General features: G+C 37.6%; 1 protein-coding gene across 1 annotated transcript in view; it reads left to right on the top strand.

The window, feature by feature from the left end:
• Positions 1 to 23,425, top strand: part of Dpp10 (Dipeptidyl peptidase 10) — a 355,670-nt gene that overhangs the window by 311,250 nt on the left and 20,995 nt on the right. Inside the window, exons 12-14 of the mRNA XM_068226855.1 lie at positions 2,823 to 3,156; positions 9,298 to 9,492; positions 21,618 to 21,775. Of these exons, the coding sequence (XP_068082956.1) occupies positions 2,823 to 3,156; positions 9,298 to 9,492; positions 21,618 to 21,775 (687 nt within the window). The remainder of the gene's footprint in view (positions 1 to 2,822; positions 3,157 to 9,297; positions 9,493 to 21,617; positions 21,776 to 23,425) is intronic.

Raw genomic sequence — 23,425 nt, 5'->3', positions numbered from 1 at the left:
GATTGATGGAATTCCATGTATAGAAATTTAATGTCCTTGAGTGCTGATACCTTAAAAAGTTATATTTAAATCCTTTAAGGTCTTTCTTTTTTCTTTGTGTCACTAGATCATCCATAAAAATGAGGATAAAGAGGGCATAACTTGTACATAAAGCATTTACAATACGTTAGCCCAAAATTTGTCATTGTTCATGGAATTGGTGCTACCTAAGGTTGATCAAGAGATGAGCATTTTCAATTTAAAATGTTTAAGAAATCATCATTAGTTCTAAAAGAATTAAAAGAAATAAGTTTCATAATGATAGATCCGTATTGAACTGTGATTACAATAGAGTAAAAGAATTACCTTTCAATATATTCAAATAATAATAATCGTATGGCCTCAGCTACCATGTGCAGACATTTCAATTTGACGCCATCTGGCTGTCTGCTCGTCAATTTCGACGTTCTGTTTTACTCTAGGCCCACTAGATGGCAGACCGAGTAAACCAAAACTTTCTTGGGCGTCTATGGCTGAGATTTCATGAATTTTGTCGGGTAAACACCAAATGTGTCACCAGAGATCTTTTACATGCCGCGATCATATGACATGGAGTGTCGAGTGGACTTTTTTCCGGCCTTCAAAAATCCGACTACCTCTGCCGGGTTTGAACCCGTTATCTTGGGATCCGGAGGCCGACACTCTACCACTGATCCACAGAGGTAGCTATATATTCAAATATAAGCTTAAAACATGGTTAATCATAATTTGTACTCAGTGCAGGAATACTTGGAAATTCATAATTAATATGGAAATAACTTATTACTCTGAGTAGGTATATTTATGGTTTTATTTTCTTTAACAATGTCTATCACATGTAACATACTTCATCATTGTCATCATTACTTTCAGTCAAGGTCAGCTCTCGGACACTTTATGGTTCATAGTTCATCATGCTGCTCTGTCTTGCATTGCTTCATTCAGTTGTTCCATTCCATTCTTAGTGTCGGCTTTGATGGTGTCAATCCAGCAGATTCTTGGGCAACCTGGTTTTTGTACACCACCCGCTGCTCCCAACATAATGAATGACTCCAGTGAACCATAACGTATTTCATGGCTGAAATACTCTGACTTAGCAAATATCACAAGATAGTCACCTAATAGCATGTGGGGCCTCCTCTGGCCCTGCGAACTGCAGTGAGACAGCGTGGAAGTGAGTCGACAAGTCCCTGGTAGTCCTCTGGACGTAGCTGACACCAAATAGTTTGCAGAGCGGCCGCCAATGCTGGTCTGTTCGTGGGTGCAGGATCCATGGCACGGAGCCTGCGTTCCAGGACATCCCAGATATGCTCGATAGGGTTCATATCGGGGTTCCTGGGTAACCATGGCAGTCGTTAGACCTCCGCTACATGTTCCTGGAACCATTTCCGGGTGACGTGTGAGCAATGTGGCGGCCCGTTATCATCTTGAAACACCGCAGAACCGTCTGGGCGCTGGAAGGCCAAAAATGGGTGGAGATTGTCTCCGAGCAGCACAACATACTGCGTACCATTCAAAGTCTCTTCCAGAACAACTAGGGGGCCCATTCCATACCAGGAAAATGCACCCCAGACCATAACAGAGACACCAGCACCCTGGACCACACCTTCGAGGCAGGCGGGATCCATCGCTTCATGTGGTCTGCGCCATACATGGTGCCTCCCATCCGCATGGTGCAGTTGAAATCGTGATTCGTCCGACCATATCACGTTACGCCATTGTTCCAATGTCCATCCCTGGTGAGTGGCGACAAATGCACGTCGTTGTGCCCGATGACGTTGGGTTAACAATGGCACCCGTGTGCGGCGCCAGCTCCCATACCCTATAGAACCCATGTTCCTATGGATTGTCCACTGGGAGACGTGTCTAGCACAGCCTGTATTGAATTGAGCCGTGATTTGTTGCACGGTTGCCCGTCAGTCACTATTGACAATCCGTCTCAGATGTCGCCGGTCACGGTTATCGAGGGTGGCTGGACGGCCGGTGATTCATCTGTTGTGGACGGTGACACCTGCATTCAACCATTCACGATACACCCTGGACACGGTTGATGGTGTGAAGCCGAATTCCCGCACCACTTCCGAAATCGTACTTCCCATCCATCGGGCACCGACCACCATACCCCCTTCGAATGCTGTCAGCTCAGCTCACGACGACGTTCCATGTTACACCTGTCACATGCACAGCCACTGCTCACAAGGTCTCCTATACAACTGCCGCTGGCACAGGGAGTGTGTTGTGCGCAGACATTACACCTGCGCATCAGTGCTCCGCTCTCCCATGACATTTGCTCAGTCAGTGTATACAAATTGCTTTTTGGTTATTGTACCCTTCAGAGACATCCTTGGTCTGATGTGGTCAAGGATTATTCTATTTGTGTTTTTTGTGGTTCATGGAATGCATAGAAGTCTCCTCTAGCACCACAATTCAAAGACATTGTCTTCCTTTAGTCATCTTTCTTCATCGTCCACGTTTCACAGCCATGGATTGTAATGGGGCAGACAATGGTGTTGACTATGCAGGACTTTATTGTCTTTACTTCTCCATACTTGTTTAGACTAAGCATTGTAGTGTGGACAAGGACCATGCAACACTTTATTTCAGGTCCCGATTCTCTGCGGTGGTGGATTTTGATCAATGAAAGATGAAATCATGGATGTTTTCTATGCTTTCATTGTTGATTTTAATTGCAGTGTTGTCAGGTATTTTGTTTTCTTGATATTTAGATTTAGGTCAGTCATTTTTACTTTATGTTTTTAATATATCATACTTTATAAGTGAATAAATTATATTCTATTTTTCAGGCTACATTCGATCGGATGTTATGGAAACTCTCATTCGACCATGCCTCTACCATAATACTATCTTCAGCCCAGGTCTGTCGTACTTCATTCTGGAGTGCCTAGGTCCAGGGGTACCCACAGTTCGATTATTTGCTACACGTGGTCCTGTTCCAAAACTCCTCACATTTCTACAGAATAATACTCGATTAATAGAACGAGCCTCTAAAATGGCTCTACCACAAGTTAAAACATTTCCAGTGCAAATTTCTGGTGGTTATTCTGCTCAAGTACGATTGCATTTACCTCCAGGACTACGGGAAGAAGAGATCACAAGATACCCACTGGTTGTACAAGTGTAAGTATAGAATGCATTCAATTATTTAGAATACTGCTTATATTACCACTGAACACTGCTAACAAAAAATAGAGCAAAAATGCCAATAACACATATTCATTATTTTCTCAGGAAGTAATATCCCCAAGTCTGGCATGAAGGGTATTTGAATGCCTGCCTCATCCTGGCAAACCCATTAAAGCTTAGATCCTCAAACTGTGTTCAACACTACATTTCAGATAACTCTAGTACTAAGTCAGTCTTTTAAAATAAAGTTTTAAAGTATTTGTAAATACTTAATACTTTATGCATTAAACATATTTTTGTACCTTTTCTTCATTTTAGTTTGTGATAATGTGAAGGTATATACAAGTTATGTTCATAAGAGAAGAAGGATACAGCAAAATCACAAGATTGGAATATCAGTCACAAATCCAAATCCAGATTGGAAATCCACTGGATGGCTTTATCAGATGTGAGATGAAGATCTTTCAAAGTGACCTGGAAAGCATGAAGTGGGCACTCAAGTGTCTGTAACTGCTCACCACAGCGAAGTCCACCATTCCCCTTTGATGACTGTACCATCACATCTGCCTTAATCAGTCCTAATTCAGTTGAGCATTTCCCACTGACATCTGGGAAGGTGGAACACAGCTGGCTGAACACACAGGATGTAAACAATTTCATGGTGTAACAGGGAATAACATTTTTTCCACTGACATTTCTGGGCATCTGTGGTGTTGAAAGGGCTCTGGAGAAGATTGCCTGCCAAGCACCTTGATAGTTGCTTAGATTTCAGTCCCTTACTTTTAGAGTGCACATCAGCCAGGAAGGTAGACAGCTCTCTGAGTGCAGCACAGAGATACTTGTCCACTGTTGAAATTGTTACAGTGGTCAGAGGCAGAGTAATAATGAATGGATGATGACTAATTAATGTTAGCAGTTCTGAATGTTTTAGGTACACAAATCACCATCATTATTAACCTGGCAGTGCTCATAATCCAAGTGTGAATAACATAATAATGACACCAACAACATCAGGGTATAATTAATAATAACTCAATAATTAATGGACTTCAACAATCAAAATAATACATTCCACCCTCAAATGAATTGTATTCTAGAACAATAAAAACATCATATTACAGAAGTGGTTGCCATACAGTACAGTAAAAACACAAAACTGTACAATGAACTCCACATACACAAACCATAAAAAATTAAAAATATGTGTAAGAAAATGTGTGAAAACTGTTCGACTCAAAGGATTCTCAATCATTCAGTCACTCTTTGTGTCAGTATTGGATTCCTTGGACTTGGACTCAGAATCTTGAAGATTGACTACAGAGGATTCCATTATGCTGTCCATTGGAATCCCCTTTGCAAAATCCTCCTCCTGTAACTTTTCTGCCTGTACAACATAGTTACTGCACACCACTGTTGAAATGCTATAGCCTCTGGAGCAAGCTTTTCAACATGAGCAACCTTAAAAGTCTTGTCCCCATTTTCTATGTCTGTCTTTACCTGAGACCATATGATTACAATGGGATTGTACTGGCAATGGTAAGGCAACGAGTGACCAACCCTGAGACCTTTTCCTGTTGTGATGGAATCCAGTTCATACTTTACAGACTTGGGTTTGTGTGCTTTCACTATTTGCAACAGTTTTTTTGTGAGGAATTTGTACATAGTCAACTAGGATACAGGGGATGCCTGGCCGAGGTGGTAAAGGCGTGCTCGGTTTGCCCAGAAGGACATGGGTTCGAATTCCCATCAGAAATTACAAGTAACAACTCTCATTATTGTTCCGTATTGAAGATGACGCTAGGCATAGAATCTCAAGGATAATTTAATAAAAGCACTTATTCAATACTTTCCACTCACTATTCAATATGCCTTCCTTTCCACGTTGAAAGTATTGAATAGGTGGTTTTATTAAATTATCCTTGAGATTCTATGCCTATCCCCATCAGGAAGTCGTACAATTTAAGAAACGAGATTTCTACTTCTGGAGGTACACATGGCCCTGAGGTTCACTCAGCCTACAACAAAAATGAGTACCAGGTTAATTCCTGGGGGCAAAGGCGGCTGGGCATAGAGCTAACCACTCTAACAATATTATTGGCTTTACGTCCCACTAACTACTTTTACAATTTTTGGAGATGCCACTAACCACTCTACCCCATCAAGTGCCGAGGTTATGGATGGTGGAAGCCTGTCCAAGGGCCTTCATGGCCTGTATGGAGATGTTATAATTCTATTACTGTGAAATTTCCAATATGCAAAAAAATACAGAGTAATTTTTATGATAATATACTATATACCTATAGTACTTCCTCCTACATTTGTTATGTGCAGTAATTATGTATAGTTTCCTGCTTCAACATATTGTTTACAGTTTTCTAATGACAGTTCTCATATTTTGTGATGAGCAACAATCATGGAACTGTTTTTCTTTCCATAGTCCAGCAATATTTCAATACACTTTGACGCTTCTGCCATGGGATTATCTAGGGATTCATCTACTGCTTCATCAGTGACTAGTGAGACTAGAGAGGAAGTTTTGAGGACAGAAACCGTGGTTGCAATGAAAGAATGTTCAACTCCATTTACAGTCTAATTACTAGTACTCATGTGATCAAAAAATACTAAAGCTAGTACATACTATAATAATTTGCTATTTGCTATTTGCTTTACGTCGCACCTAGGAAAGGCCTAGGAATTGGAAGGAAGCGGCCATGGCCTTAATTAAGGTGTGAAAATGGGAAACCACAGAAAGCCATCTTTAGGGTTGCCAACAGTGGGGTTCAAACCCACTATCTCCCGATTACTGGATACTGGCCACACTTAAGCGACTGCAGCTATCGAGATCAGTATATAATAATTTGGAGAATTATGCAAATAAAATTCATAATCAGTAAATTTGAGTACAGGTAATCTAGAGAAAATCAATTCACAGAATCTAATCCTTCATTGAGGATCACCAGGTTGAAGTTTTTGCATTACAATAAATTTATAGGATTTCAGCTGAAGTTCTTTTGTTTAAAATTTGCTTTACACATCACACCGGCACAGATAGGTCTTATGGCAATGATGGGATAGGAAAGGACTAGGCATGGGAAGGAAGCAGCCATGGTCTTAAAAAAGGTGTGAAAATGGGAAACCACAGAAAGCCATCTTTAGGGTTGTCAACAGTGGGGTTCAAACCTACTATCTCCTGAATGCAAGCTCATAGCTGCATGCCCTTTCTGCATGGCTAACTCACCCATTTTTAGCTTAAGTAGCTTCACAGTTGTTGAAATAAAGTTGTAGGAAATTTCTAATTGATAAGAAAGATACCGAAGATATTTCTTAGGGGAATTTTCAAGGCAATGCCTGATGTCATCAACAACTTTTATAAGCATTATGTGTTGTCATCTTTGCTTCTTATAATACCAATATAATGGTCCGTTATTGGACATTATAAATTTTCCAGCTAACTCATTCCTGGTTGCCAGTGTTTCGCCCCCGTGTGCTAGGTTGGGCTAATCAGTTGGTACCTAGCACACCTACCAAGACGCTGGCTAGTGCATACCTTGGAGGCCACTGCGTAGGCTACTTGAAGCCACCGGCAGTGCCAATGCGCTATGAGAGACTTTGTCTCATTACCAAGAATTGATGCCTGCTTGGTCATCAGATGATATAGATGTTGATTCCCATGGGGAATCTGAAATATTTGTCCCGAATGAGTAAATTGATAATACCAATATAAATGGTCCGTTATTGGACATTATAAATTTTCCAGCTAACTCATTCCTGGTTGCCAGCGTTTCGCCCCCGTGTGCTAGGTTGGGCTCATCAGTTGTGGTACCTAGCAAATTTATAATGTTCAATAACGGGCCATTTATATTGGTATTATAAATTTACTCATTCGGAACAAATATTTTAGATTCCCCATGGGAATAAACATCTATATCATTCGCTTCTTATCTCAAACACTCCCTGTTTCCTGAAATTTGTTACCTAATTTATGAATCACAGTATGACTTGGAACTTGATTATCAGGGAGTTTTTCTTCAAATAATCTCTTGACGGTGTGAGTCAATTCTGTATACAGTATACTAGCTGGACCCGTGGCTTTGCTTGCGTGAATTTCGTAAAATAATAAAAGTAATCGTTCCTCGGTACTGTACTAAGACATTATCTGAAAATCCCTAAAGTATAAACATTCACCGACAAATTGAGTTTCATTTACCCAGGAAACGCTTTGTAAACCACGTTTGTGTTATTGCCTTTTGGGGCTAAGATGACCATGCAACATAGAATGGTATATATGAGAAACAGTCTTCTCTCAAATCGAAAAAAAAAAAATGTTTATTTTTAAAGTAGATTCTAAATATCTATCTCCATGTCGTAACATTTTCAGTTTTTGAGATAGGCTATAAGAATCCCCATAAAAAGAATTTAACCCCTTTATCAGTCCTTCCCATTTTCCAAAAACAAAAGGAAATACATGTTCCTTTACTTTTAAAGGAGATTCCAAATGCTAATTTTCGCGTCTGTAACATCATCAGTTTGTGAGATATAAGCATCCTCATTAAAAATTATTCACTTCTTTTATCACTTCTTTTCAACCCTGTTAAGTGCCTTTTCCGAAAGGAAAAAGTACGTGTTCCTGTATTTTTAAAGGACTTTCCAAATACCAAGTTTTTTTGCTATTTTGCTTTTATGTCGCACCGACAGAGGTAGGTCTTATGGCGACGATGGGATAGGAAAGGCCTAGGAATCGGCCCTAGTATCAACAAATCTCTCACCCACTTTCCCACATACTCATTCCATAGTCTCGTTTTAATTCCCAATTACCCTCCAGTCAGTATACAGATTTTTATTGCAACTACTTGCAGACAGAAAAAGCAAGCAAGATATTGTCTAATAAGAATAGTTATGCTACAATTATAAACTGCAGTTAAACTTATCAAACACTTGATTCTACTTACGGTGCTAATACTATACTACATTCAATTGCTCACACACATCGACCTGTACACAACAAAACATTCTTCAAGATGTGGACTCGTCATGGCCTCTAGGGACATTACTCTTAGAATGGAGTTTCATAAGTGATTTGGGAGCCATTTTTGAACTCATGTTATTCATCTCAGCGACCCCGGAAACTATGGATTCTACATTCATATTTTACCCCCCCTTTCAACCCCACCCCTAGGGGTGCTATTCGGGATGAACTTGACTTAAACAGCATTTTGAGTGTCATAGTTCATCTCAGTGATTCCGAAAACTATGGTTATGACACTAATATCGGTCATTTTCGATTACTTTCACATTTTATCCTCTCCCCTTGGGCTGGGAGGGGTGTCCTGCACCCACAATATTTGATAAAAGCAGAAATAAGTTCTGAGGAACACATCATAATCTTCACATACTGTTGGGTAGGCAACCCGCTGATTGGACTTGTCTTGCAGTTTGCTTATCTTCCCCTACTTTATTTTCTTCCCCTGTTTTATTTTTCACCCCTTAGTGCCGAACTACCAATCAAATTTCATTCAAACCCCTTCATAATGCCTTTCAAATGTAATAAGAACAAACTGTGAAAATTTCAACAAAATCAGTCCAGTAGTTTTTGAGTCTATTAGCTTCAAACATACCAACATCCAATTTTATATATATAGATGTAAGAATCGTAAACAAACACTCATTGTGGAATAGAGTACTTAGGCCTATTATAATAATTACTAGCCATAGCTTTCTTAGCACACTATTGTTCATGTGCAATTTCAGCATCTGTTTAGCTCACACTGATAATGTACTCACAGTTCCCACACTCTTCAGGACTCCTGGCTAGTCGGATGTAGCCTTGGCCTATGTAGCAGGTGGACTGGCGCTTGTTCAACACATAATCTGCTCACCTGGTATTATCTGTAAACAATTATGTAGGTTATGTTTATTGGATATTTTCATTACAAGAGTCCAGATTATATAATATGTGGATGCTGCAATAAAGAAAAGCTTCATTAAAATGTGGTTTTAGTAAGCATAAGTTTGGATGAATAGGGTTTGCTGTATTTTTTGTATGTTATAGTAATACATTATGAGTGAATATGGACAAATACATTCTGGGTCATCTTTATACACCACTTACTGATAAAACTCGTTTCACTTTAATAGGTACGGAGGACCTGGCACGCAGCTGGTGACAGAGCGTTGGAAGCTAGACTGGAGTACATTTCTAGCTGGAAACAGGGACTTCATTGTTGCGCAGATTGATGGAAGAGGTTCCGGTGGTCAAGGCTATCAACTGCTACATGAAGTATATATGAGGTTGGGCTCTGTAGAAGTGGCCGACCAACTTGAAGTAACTGAGTAAGTTGTAATATATGTATGCTCTTTCTAAATACCTATAATATGAGGTGTATCTAGGGAGTATAGAAGCAAATATAATCAAGAAAGCTCAATTAACTCGCTTCCTTCTTAGGTATTTTTTTATTTCAAGATATTTAAAATAATTGTTATGGTAGTGCTCAGTGTAAAGAAACAAAGTTTTATATTAATATGGTGTACAATTCTCCTGAATCTACTTGCAGTACAACTACGCAGTGTCAATTGTTCTCCTTTCTTAAATATCATAAGATAAAGTTCTTTGCACAAAATTGAGACTTGATGATATATTTAAGAATTTTGCCATTCAGTGACATATCATGACAATACCAACATCCTTCTTATTTTGCCACTTATTAATTTCAGTTGTGAGTCCCATGTGGTATTTATTCTCTTAGTGTAGGATTTAAATTGCAAAATGCACACCTGGAATGACTTTGAAAACAAGCAATACAAATTTTGGATCTCATGACTTTATGCTATCTTACGACACTGTAGTGTCCGACTCGTTGGCTGAATGGTCAGCGTCCTGGCCTTCGGTTCAGAGGGTCCCGGGTTCAATTCCCGGCCGGGTCAGGGATTTTAACCCTCATTGGTTAATTCCAATAGCCCGGGGGCTGGGTGTTTGTGCTGTCCCCAACATCCCTGCAACTCACACACCACACATAACACTATCCTCCACCACAATAACACGCAGTTACCTACACATGGCAGATGCCGCCCACCCTCATCGGAGGGTCTACCTTACAAGGGCTGCACTCGGCTAGAAATAGCCACACGAAATTATTATTACCACATTGTAATAATGTCTCTAGAATTAGTTCTTTCTTATCAGTTTCATAGAAAGTCATTGTTATCTCACAATTTCACTTACTGTACATCAGCAAGTAATACTGTATCATCCTTTACTTTTAATGAATGTATCTTATTTTTTCTTTTTCTTCTACCTGGTCTTTTTCCAAATGCATTGGGGTTGGCACTTGATGAGAATTTGCTCGAGTTCTGCAGATGGATACCCTTCCGGATGCCAACACTCTGTGGAGGGATGTATTCCCGATTTTATGCTTTTATGGTAGTTGGTAGTGTTGTATGTAGATGAAGAGAAGTGTGTACTAAGACAATCATAAATACTCAGTCTCCAAGCTAGAGTAATTAACCATATTCATTTTTAAATCCTTGATCTGTCTGGGAATCAAACTCAAGGCCCCCGGAAAGGAAGGCCAATACATTGAATATTCTGCCAAGGGGCAAAACAGACATTTTATCTCATGTTTAGCATAGTATTTGTATACGTTAACTCTCAAGTACTGAAGTCCGATCACCAAGACTGCTACTGTATTGCAATAATTTGTGCTGCTAGCTACTTTATAGCTGAGTTCTGTTAATAACTTTTCCGCTGTAGTGTGACTGTAACAGTTCAAGTTTACATACAGTCATAACTGATCTTCTGGAAGTGGCCTGTGAGACCAGACCTTGGTGTTAACGTTATCAGTGGGTATGAAGTGAACAGTGTCAGTGATCAGTCATGATTCACCTCTTGCAAGCAACCAATGAGACTGGATCTCATTGTTTACATTATTAGTGATTATGAAGTGAATGGTTTCAGTGAAAAATAACTCTTCATGAAGGGGGCTTATGATATGAATAGTCCTGCAGGAACCAGTGCCATAAATAAGACTACTGTGGATACTTCCAGAACATGCGTTACAAGTGAAAGCTTTACCAAGATAATTGTGCAGAAGTAGCTTAATGAGGATGATAGGGATGGAGCAATACTGCTATTCATAGTGATCATAATTTGGACTCTAAAAATACTGAAAATAGTGAGGAATTGGTAGCTAGTGCAGTGAATGATATAGAAGCAGGTGGTATAAGTGAATCTTCTACCAAAAATAATGATGATGTAATTCAGCCACATTCTTATTAGGTTCAGGAAAAAGGAATATAAATAGTCATCAAAACTCTGCATCCCCAAGCAGTCTCAGACACTGAAACACAATATTTTGAGAATTCCATCTTCATCTCAAATTGGTAATGAAGCTGATGTGATATCCATATGGAATCTTCTCATAAAGGATGATATTCTTGTCACAACAGACTTGAGAAATGTGGATGTGATATAGCTGAAAGCCTTCATAGGTTTGTTATTTTACTCTACAGCTTTCAAAATCAATCATAAAAATACAAAGTCAGTCCTTGAGACAGATGGTACTGGGAGGGTAATATTCTATTGCATGGTTAGTAATAATAGATTTTAAACTTTTTTTCAAACCTAAAATTTAATAACCCTGATGACATAAGTGAAGGTACTTGACACATTTGTCAGAAATTTTCTCAGTGCATTCATTGTTGGGTCCTCTACATGTATTGATGAGATGGTGGTCAGCTTCAAAGGGGAGGGGGAGAGAGTGAGTGTGTGTAGATTCAAGATGTATATGCTCAGTAAGCTATGCAAAAGTGGGCTAAAATTGAGATTCCGTACTGATGTTAGTAACAGTTGTTTCTACAGCAGATACATCTACTGTGATAAATACTCAGACAGGTCAACATTTAATGTGAAAGAACAATGTCTGAAACCTATTCAAGCAGTACTTCAACTCAGTGCCTCCTATATGGATCTAACAGAAATGTTAACTGCATACAACTGGTTTGGATCGATAGAAGTTGTGAAATGTCTGGAAGACAAGAATCTAACATACATAGGAACTCTTAAAAGGAATAAATTCCACAGGAATATTTGCCTTCAAAGTCAGGAGAAGTAGGATTGTTTCTATTTGCATTTACCAAAGAAATTACTTTGGTGTGAGAAGTCCTGATGAAGAAGTGAGCTGTAATTCTCTTGTCTTTGATGTATTATGACTACAATTGATAATGAGTCTAATAAGTCTCAAATCACAATGTACTCTTTAACTGTAACGAAGGAGGTGTAGACACCTTGGATGAAAAATGTGTGGTCAGTTGTCCTGGATGGCACACATGACAGGTGCCAATGGCTATTTTCTACAGTGTCTTGGTCATCAGTGCATTCAACACCTTTATCATGTACAGTGCCTTCAGAGATAATCCTATGATAACAAGATTAGATTTCATGCTGGGTCTCATCTGCAGAGTAATGGGAATACCAAAAGAAAAACTACAAAAAAGGAAAATGTGTTATCTGCGTGATCAAAAGAAGGATGATGATGATGATGATGATGATTCAAGGCTGCCGACAGTGGGGTTCGAACCTGCCATCTCTCGAATGTAAGTTGATAGCTACATAACCCAAACCACACAGCCACTTACTCAGTGATTAGAGTTAAGAGGGGGTGATTATCTTGTATACCTCACCTTAAAACAACACTCACCACCACCAAGAAAGACAAGCAGTATGGCTGATAATGTCATCATGCAGAACATACAACATTCTAATCATTGTCTACAGCCAGGCTGAGTGGTTCAGATGGATAGAGCGCTGGATTTCTGAGTCCAAGTTGGCAGGTTCAATCCTGGCTCAATCCGGTGGTACTTTAGTTTCATGCCAGTAGATTTACTAATAAATAAAATGACTCATATCGGACAAAATTCTGACACTTCAACATCTCTGAAAACTTTAAAAGTAGTTAGTTCTACATTAAAGTCAATAACATTATTATTATAATTACCTATAGTCTGTTTGTTTGGGCAAAAGTCACTTGGCAACTGAAAGCCCTTAAATGAGAAGTCCAGAGTTTAATGATAGAAAGAAAATAAATAACAAATAGAGACCTTGAATAAAGAAATACAACTGTATTTTCCACATAATCAATCAATCAATACTGATCTGCATTTAGGGCAGTTGCCCAGGTGGCAGATTCCCTGTCTGTTGTTTTCCTAGCCTTTTCCTAAACGATTTCAAAGAAATTGGAAATTTATTGAACGTCTCCCTTGGTAAGTTATTCCAATCCCTAACTCCCCTTCCTATAAATGAATATTTGCCCCAGTTTGTCCTCTTGAATTCCAACTTTATCTTCACATTGTGATCTTTCCTACTTTTATAAATGCCACTCAAACTTATTCGTCTACTAATGTCATTCCACGCCATCTCTCCGCTGACAGCTCGGAACATACCACTTATTGAAATAATAACATTAAGTTATTTATTAGACCACCTAATCAATACAAAATCGTCTTGGATGATTTACATAAATTTGTTAGCTAATAGTGGTACATGTTTCGCCTTCCCTGAAGGCATCATCAGCCATAGTCTCAACCTTAAATTAAAAATAAGCATCTAAATAACATGTAGTAATGAAATGAATTTTAAAATCTTGAAGAGATTTGAAGTAAAATAACATTAAAAATAACAATGATGGTTTGAAAATACAATGTAATGAGATATAATAGTGGAAGTATTAACAAAATTAACATTAGAAGGCTGCTAAAATAAGTACAATGGATAAAACAACAGACCAAAAATGATATTTATTACGTGTAATGTCAATGCCAACCAGGCAATAGTAAGACCTAACAAGTACTTGAACCTAAAAATTAAAATAGGCAAGATTTCTAGAGATATCAAGTTTCTTAAATATTGCTTGAAATTAGAGTTGGTACCTAAATTTCTCAAATCTTTACAAAGAAAAAGTCATCCCTATTCAAAATCTAATGCCACTCAAAAGAAAGTAAACAACATATGGTTGAAAAATGAAATTAAACTATTATACAAGAAGAAATCTCTACTAAATTTACAATTATATAGGACTCATTTGACCATCTCTCAGAAATTACCCCCACTTGAATGGAGCTCATTTTTAAGGTACACTGACCTCAAACTATCTTACGTATTAGACAAGAAACAGAAAACCCTAAACCATAAATTACTTTGTCTTCAAGAAAACAAACGTAAAACTCCTGACCAAAATACAAACAACAAAGTGTCCCCTTCCCATTTGACTAACATTCCCACTACAATCAACTATCTAATGCAACCTTCTCTAACCAAGAATTAAATCTATTAGATAAAGGCATCAAACATAATTGGCCTAATCACAAAAAGGCAGAAGACATCATCACTACCATCGCTGAACCGAAACTAATATCGATAAACAAATCCCAATTGATAAACAGAATGATGTTCAATATGAAGTAAAAAAGAAACTCCCAACTTTGATTAATGAGATAACATCTAATAATAACTACAACGTCTCGAAACAAATTCTAAACCTGAAATCCAAAATCCATAACAACAACATAATAATTACAAAAGCAGATAAGGGCAACACCATAGTAATAATGAACAAACAAGATTACATCAATAAAACTGAAACTTTTTTTTCAGACAATACCTATACCTTAATTAACAAAGATCCAACAAACAAAATACAGCGTAACTTAAAGAACCTTCTTAAAAATTCTAACTTCATTTTAAATGATCAAGATTATCAGAAATTAACTGTAATGAACCCAAAATTACCTACAGTCAGATCACTGCCCAAAATTCATAAAAATGATGTCCCCATTCAGCCTATAATTAATAGTATCAATAGTCCTACCTATAAAACCTCTCAATTCCTACACAAATTCCTAAAAAAACACTTCAAATTTCACAACTCCAACCCCATAAAGAACTCGATCGAACTTTGTAATTCCCTAAATAAGTTCAGTCTACAACCAAACCACGTTTTATGTTCTTTTGACATCACCAACATGTATACTAATATCCCTATCAACAATACTATTAACATCATAAAAAACAATCTGTTGAAACATAGCACATTGAGTAAAATCTAAATTGATGAATGGTTAAAATTACTTAATTTCGTTTTAGACAACAAATATTTTACCTTCAATAAGAAAATTTACAAACAAGAAGGTCTAGCGATGGGAGACCCGTTATCTGGAATACTAGCTGATATATACTTAGATAATCTCGAACATAGTAAGATTATTAATAACATCAACGGACTCTGTCTTTGGCATCGCTATGTTGATGATACCATAGCTATCATTGATAAACAAATCAACAACAGCAATAACATACTATCATTTCTCAACAACTTAGATAATAATATTAAATTCACTAAAGAAGATGAGTTCAATAACTCTTTGAACTTCTTAGATATCAAAATCACACGAGCATTGAACAAATTCGACTTCCAAATATACAGAAAACCCACCTTTTCTCCAACAACCATAAAAAATGATTCTTTACATCCCAACTCACATAAAAAAGCCACTTATCACAGTTTAATATATAGAGCATTAAAGATCCCTATGTCCTCTATTAATTTAAAGAAAGAATTACTATTCATCAAGGAAATAGCTAAATTCAATGGATTTAACACGAGTATGATTGATAAAATCATCAATAAAACCAAACTGAAACTAGCTACCAATTTAACTCCATTGAAACCCGTCAAACCAAAATATGCTAAATTCACGTTCACTAACCATAGCATTTACCCGATAACCAATTCATTAATGAAGCACGGAATAAAAATAGCCTACACAACAAAAAACACTAATCGTAATTTATTCTTCAATCACAACTCTATTAACATCACAGACAATAGTTACTCTGGATCAGGAATATACAGATTGAAATGCTCTACATGTAATTTTTCTTATGTTGGCCAAACTGGCCGCAGCTTCTCTACCAGATACGCCGAGCATTACAATGCCCAAAGACACAACAAATTCTCCGCAATGGCCAACCATATGACGGACACCGGGCATAAATTCACCACAATAGAACAAGACCTCCATATCCTAAAAAGAGTCGATAAAAGCAAACTCATGACAGAATATGAAAACTTATTTATTTTCCTCGACCAACATTTTAATAAAGATAAGAATCTAAATGACACTATTGATAAAAAAAGCCCCTTGTATGAACAGATTCTTATTTTATTACGAGAATCAACTTCCCTCACCAACAAATTCTTAAAAATCTTCAACCTCACATCAATTAGAGTTCCCACCTCCCCTACAGCTAATATACCCCCCTCCCTTCCCCCCGCCGCTAGTACCTCTAATTCAAATACAACCAATAAACCCATAGCCACACCCACCGTAACATCGCTCCCTCCAATAGCCTTACACCGCTACAACACGCGCAGTAATACACTCTCTTCCTTCCCTCCCACCAATAGCAGCCCCCCTCCAATAGTTACGTCAACGCAAACAGATCCCCCTCCAGCACAAAACTTCAGTTATAACACACGTAGCAAGAAGTCTACTGTTGCAAATACTTCTAACTCATAATGTTACAACTATCTTTGTCACCGTCAAATGGTAAGTACACACGATTCTACTTCAATATTTTCAAATATCTTTTCACACAATTAACTCTACGTTTCTTGCTTCCTTTTACAGATTCCACTTTTATATGCTTTTTCAACTAGAATATCTACAAACTCACAATTTACAACATTTGAACATCACTTCAAATTTTGAGATGGTCCATAGTGATCCTATTTGAAACTATTCTTCAACTTCTATTCACCAACTTCATATCCTCAACGTGTTCTACAACTTCACCATATGCATCTGACTTTCGTCTTTTATCTTCAAGATCATGATTAACTTCGGATCTCTCGACTAACTTTGACTTTTATTCTCTCTTCTTTACTTGGATTATATACGATTTTTCGCCATCGTCTAATTATAACCGCCAGACTATCAACTTTAATTTTTTGCAATCTTAATACTTGTTGTATAACAATCTGTTGTTTTATCCATTGTACTTATTTTAGCAGCCTTCTAATGTTAATTTTGTTAATACTTCCACTATTATATCTCATCACATTGTATTTTCAAACCATCATTGTTATTTTTAATGTTATTTTACTTCAAATCTCTTCAAGATTTTAAAATTCATTTCATTACTACATGTTATTTAGACGCTTATTTTTAATTTAAGGTTAAGACTATGGCTGATGATGCCTTCAGGGAAGGCGAAACATGTACCACTATTAGCTAACAAATTTATGTAAATCATCCAAGACGATTTTGTATTGATTAGGTGGTCTAATAAATAACTTAATGTTATTATTTCAATCAAATATCATCAATACGGACCAAAAATGATATTTATTACGTGTAACATACCACTTAGTCGAGCAGCTCTTCTTCTTTCCCTCAGTTCTTCCCAACCCAAACTTTGCAACATTTTTGTAATGCTACTCTTTTGTTGAAAATCACCCAGAACAAATTGAGCTGCTTTTCTTTGGATTTTTTCCAATTCTTGAATCAGGTAATCCTGGTGAGGGTCCCATACACTGGAACCATACTCTAGTTGGGGTCTTACCAGAGACTTATATGCCCTCTCCTTTACATCCTTACTACAACCCCTAAACACCCTCATAACCATGTGCAGAGATCTGTACCCTTTATTTACAATCCCATTTATGTGATTACCCCAATGAAGGTCTTTTCTTATATTAACACCTAGATACTTACAATGATTCCCAACAGGAACTTTCACCCCATCAACAGTAATTAAAACTGAGAGGACTTTTTCTATTTGTGAAACTCACAACCTGACTTTTAACCCCATTTATCAACATACCATTGCCTGCTGTCCATCTCACAACATTATCGAGGTCACATTGCAGTTGCTCACAATCTTTTAAATTATTTATTACTCTATACAGAATAACATCATCCACAAAAAGCCTTACCTCTGATTCCACTCCTTTACTCCTTTAATCCAATTGTGCATTCTGGAGATCCTGGCTCAGTCCAGTGGTATTTGAAGGTGCTCAAAAAACATCAGTCTCGTGTTGGTAAAATTACCAGTTTCTGCAATTTCCTTAAACTTGTTGAGTTAAGTGTCGAATGTGGTGACATCACTTCTACTAACTGCTAACTCATCACCAAGCAGCAGCATGTGTGCTGCAAAATTACTGCTGTTCTTAAATAAATCAGTGATAGTTGCAAGATGCCTCAGTGTTGTCCAATGCCATTAGTTATTATTTCATACACTTGTATTTGAATATAATGGATATTAAAAGTGAGTTCATTATGAACATTTATTTACATTCCAGGCAGCAGTAAAAGCAAATTTCTTCACTTTACCTATTTTTCCTGGTTAGGAAATTCTTTATGAATTATCCTTTGACTGACAAGAAAGTATTTAGTATTTATAAGAGGAAAATGTATAATGGTTCAGTTGCTGTAGATAGCTCCGAAGTTTCTGACATATCATTAATTGATAACCAGCCGTAAGTACATGTTGCTGTAGAAAATGACAACCAGTTTTATTGTGGGTTTTGTGATTATGTGTGTGTTAGGAAATATCTGCGTAGGATATTGGGATAGGTTCCAGGAAGTCTTAAAAACCATTCCCTGAATAAATACCATCAGGGACTTTTTTTTTTTTGCTAGGGGCTTTACGCCGCACCGACACAGGTAGGTCTTATGGCGACGATGGGATAGGAAAGGTCTAGGAGTTGGAAGGAAGCGGCCGTGGCCTTAATTAAGGTACAGCCCCAGCATTTGCCTGGTGTGAAAATGGGAAACCACGGAAAACCATCTTCAGGGCTGCCGATAGTGGGATTCGAACCTACTATCTCCCGGATGCAAGCTCACAGCTGCGCGCCTCTACACGCACGGCCAACTCGCCCGGTCCATCAGGGACTAAGATTCAAACTGTGAATCTTCATTCAGTGAAACCTCTTGGTCCTGACCTCTGAAACACGTACAGAATGTCAATACGAATACGGGTGAACTGAAACCATATTGTTTCAAATCCAACAAGAACTTTATATAGTCAGATAACGATGAGGGACTGCCATTCTGTAGAGGAATTGTATTAGGCAGAAGCAATAGTATTTCATAACGTAAATGAGAAAGTTGTATCTAATGCCAACTGATATCCAAAGTGTATTTTGTCATGAGTTCCAAACTATAAATCAATTAAAGTGGTGTATAATTGTTGTTCATTCATTTGATAACCTAATTATTGATACAGAGATGCTTAATATAACACAACACAACTTAGTTTTAAAAACAAACTAGTGTAAAAGATGAGTCTCTTAACCTGGGATATCCCAGTTTCTAAAACATGAAGATTCATCATATATACATTTTCTAAATTGGATTAATTCATGGAGTGGAACTGATCACAAAAATTGTGTTGTTATACCACAACATGCAGTGAATCAGGCAAGTTACAACTTCCCTAATCATGATGGAATTTATCGAGGGTGTAGGGCTGCTGAGAATGTTCTACTAACTTAAATTGCTGTTTATTTAGAAAGATGAGTCAATGATGATAATATAATGAATCCAGTTGTGTTTTACCAGTGTGTCTTAACATTTGAGCATACAATTTAATGCCTCCTCTATGTTTAAGGCTGACATTGAGTGAAGTATGTGACATCACGCATAAATTTTTAAACTCTGCATTTTCAGTTTACGTTTAAGGCTGACATTGAGTGAAGTATGTGACATCACGCATACATTTTTAAACTCTGCATTTTCACTTTTTGTAATGGCATCAAATGTGGTGGTGGTTATCATTCTAATGTAAAACTGGAGACATCGGTACAAGTCCCGACAAAAACCAGCATTCTTATAATGTTTTCTTCCAGTCTTTAGACAGTCATATTGACAAGTGATTTTAGGCTGGACTGCTCCTTTAATGGATCGTATGTGCCATGATGAATTTTAATCATTAAAGGTCTTTGTAACATGGCTCATTCGTCATTGTTGTAACTGTCTTGGGAGATCAGAGGTAGAGTGACTGATTAACAATCTCAAGTTTGCAGCTTCAAGTTAGCTGATTTTTGAAGCACAGGGAAAGTTACTCACACTTCATGTCATAATTGTTGGCATTAGTGATGGGCTAGCAATGGAGTCAAGTAGAGCTGAGTCCTGTGCCTAGAAATAAGTACTGCTTGAGTCCAGTATCGAGTCCATTTAAATGCATGTCACCATCTCTGAACCATTCATAGAATTTCATGTAACAACAGAATGAGAAGGAATGAAATCATTTTATTTATTCTGGGATATCAACAAAAAAGAACTGTTGAAGCATATGCCACACCATATGTCATCGTTACCTCCATACAACTGAAATGAACACATTTATAATGATGAGTAAGGGTTAAACTGTTGATTAACAAGTGACAGGTATGTTCCTCTCCATGTTCCTATCTTTCTATGACTTGGTTTAAAGTGAATGTTACAGTATATTAATGTGCTATAGAAATCTACTTTTAGTGTTTTGTTCTCTAATTTGGAACTTCAAGATAGACCTACATATTTTATTTACAAAGTCATTTTGTGCAAAACAAATATGAAGTTATGTAATGGGCACTTACCCCATCTCTTGCTGAATCTGTGGTTTCAAGCTATCTGCTGCCTTCAGTGTCTGGATTTGCCATCACTGTTTTCAAGTAACTCTCCCAATCTCTACTGAAATCTTATTTGAACCAAATATGGGCAAGTCATTGTGCAACTGTACTTAAAACATATGTGCAAGTTAAATTTTCGACTTCATGCATGCCATGCCTTCCATCTCGTGATTTGTCTTTGTCTTGCCATTTCTGGAATAGCCGAAAACATTCTCTGATGTCAGTATGAATGTGACTGACTCTCCCTGACACTGTCCCCTGTATAACAGACAAAATCATCTCATAAAATAGTTCTTCATTGAGTGCTTTTTGTAGGAATGAGAAGATGGCATATACTGTCTGCAGGAGTTCCTATAAAAGGTTCTGTCCCAGCATTTGTCTTAGAGCAGGAGAATGGAAAATCATGGGAAACCATTCTCAGGACAGCTGATGGTGAGGCTCAGTCCTCCTGCCTCCCAAATAAAGATCTACAAGGCTAGCCAAAACTAGCTGCTGTTAAGTCTACCCTGCTCTACTTTCAATTATTTACCTTAACAGTCTTGTTTTCCTCATTTGAGAGACATTTAGTTTCATTCTCCATTTAAAAAGGTAAATATTCTCAAGAAAGATTAGCCCTGGATAAATTTAAGGGCACGAGATGCCACTGATAGAATTTATAATCACTGAATTTTTATGTGTATTTCATTGTGTTACGCAGTCTTAACAAAATGAATGATACATAGATTAAAAACTAGTTCACATAAAATTGTATGTGTTTTCAACAAAACACATTTTCCTTTTATTTTGCAGGTACCTGAGAGATTCTTTGCACTTTGTTGACAAACGACGTGTTGCTGTGTGGGGATGGAGCTATGGAGGATTTGTAGCAGCCATGGCACTCGCAAGGGATCAGGATGTGTTCCACTGTGGCATATCTGTAGCACCAGTCACCACATGGAAGCTTTATGGTATTTGTTTTTGACATATTTTAACATGCAGCAAGCTATAAGACAAAGATGTTGAAGCTATCAGCTCACAGATTAATTTTTAACACAGTGAAACTTTGTTAGTGCGTTCCTCTTTAACACGTTTTCCTGCTTAACATGTCGTAAATTTGAAGTCCCGATGCTCATCATATTAAATCTATATAAAAATACCTCACTTATCATGTCATGAATTTTCGTTGTTACCGCTTTATACGATCACATTTTTCATAGCCCTAAAAATGTTATTTTTCATCTCTCGTGAAAGGAACATGATTTCCAACTCGAGTAAGAAAGTGCCTTCACTACAGTTGCATGATAGCGGAAGAGGCCTTGAATTCCTGAACTTCACAGGATAAGTTGCACCTTCGGGAAGCAAGCTGTCAGCCGCAGGAGTGTTCAGTTTTGCTTGCAGGTTAGCAGCGAGATTGCTGAATAACACAGTGAGCCTGTGTGTGCTTGTATTTCACACTCCATTCAGAAATTAGAAATTTATTTTGTGTTGAGTGGCACGGTGAAGGGTAGGGTGAAGTTGACTAACGTGGTGCATATTTGCCTTGTGACAACCTAGTTATGGATTCAGAAAAGGTCATGAAATTCCTTACTAATGAAGACAAAATTAAAATCTATCCGAAAGTGGACTGGCACCTGCATCTTTAAGTGTGAAGACGTAGCGCGGATGTTGAAAATCACACATTTGAGTTTCAACTCGATGATATAGATGTTGATTCCCATAGGGAACCTGAAATATTTGTCCCGAATGAGTAAATTTATAATACCAACATAAATGGTCCGTTATTGGCCATGCGTCTTGGGGGGTGTGCTAAGTACCAACTGATGAGTCCAACTTAGCACACAGGGGCAAAACGCTGGCAACCAGGAATGAGTAGCTGGAAAATTTCAACTCGATCTAGTCGATCATTTGAGTTGGTGGAATCGAAGTTTGAAAATGGTGGCCAAAGTCAGTCGCACACGGTCGAGTTTAACCTCAAATTCATTATCTAAGAGTGTGACCTAAAAATAATGTTTAATAACCCACTGGTCCAAAATAAAAGGCTTCTATTACCATTTGTTTTAGAAAGAGTGTGAACTGCAATAATACTTGATATTTTCATGGCCCCCTGTGCAAATGTTTCCATATTTTGGTTGTCTGGTGTTTTTCACACCATTCGCTGCACTGTTATTTTACAATTCCCAGCAGAAAAGGTTTTTTCGTATTTCGGGCATGCTGATTCCAGAACTGAAGTCAGTTTTCCCCTATCACATCAGGTTTTTGTGCAAATTCAAAATAAAAATTTAATAAATATGCAGCACGTGCACATGCAAGATTACTATTATCACATGTAAAGAACGCTTCTTTCTCATTATTTTCACCCATCTGAACACTCCTATCTTACACCGGTTTACTTATGAACAAGATATGTAGTGTATTGTGTTAACAGATCTGTAGAAAAACATAGCCAAATGGACCAAAATTTACCATGCATTAAGCCTCATAATGTACTGAGAATGGTAAGTCTACGGTTTCAATTTTATAATGTCCTACCTTAGTAAAAGAAATGTCTTCGCCTTGCTTTTCATGTGTGAGGAGTAGTTGGACCTTCTCTCTTTAGTAACCAGCAGTAATCTGCCAGC

The sequence above is a fragment of the Anabrus simplex genome, chromosome 3 (genome assembly GCF_040414725.1).
Source record: "Anabrus simplex isolate iqAnaSimp1 chromosome 3, ASM4041472v1, whole genome shotgun sequence".
In the NCBI taxonomy this organism is placed as follows: Eukaryota; Metazoa; Arthropoda; class Insecta; order Orthoptera; family Tettigoniidae; genus Anabrus; species Anabrus simplex.
Note: the sequence above shows the minus strand (reverse complement) of the source record. Positions and strands in the feature narration are given on the sequence as shown.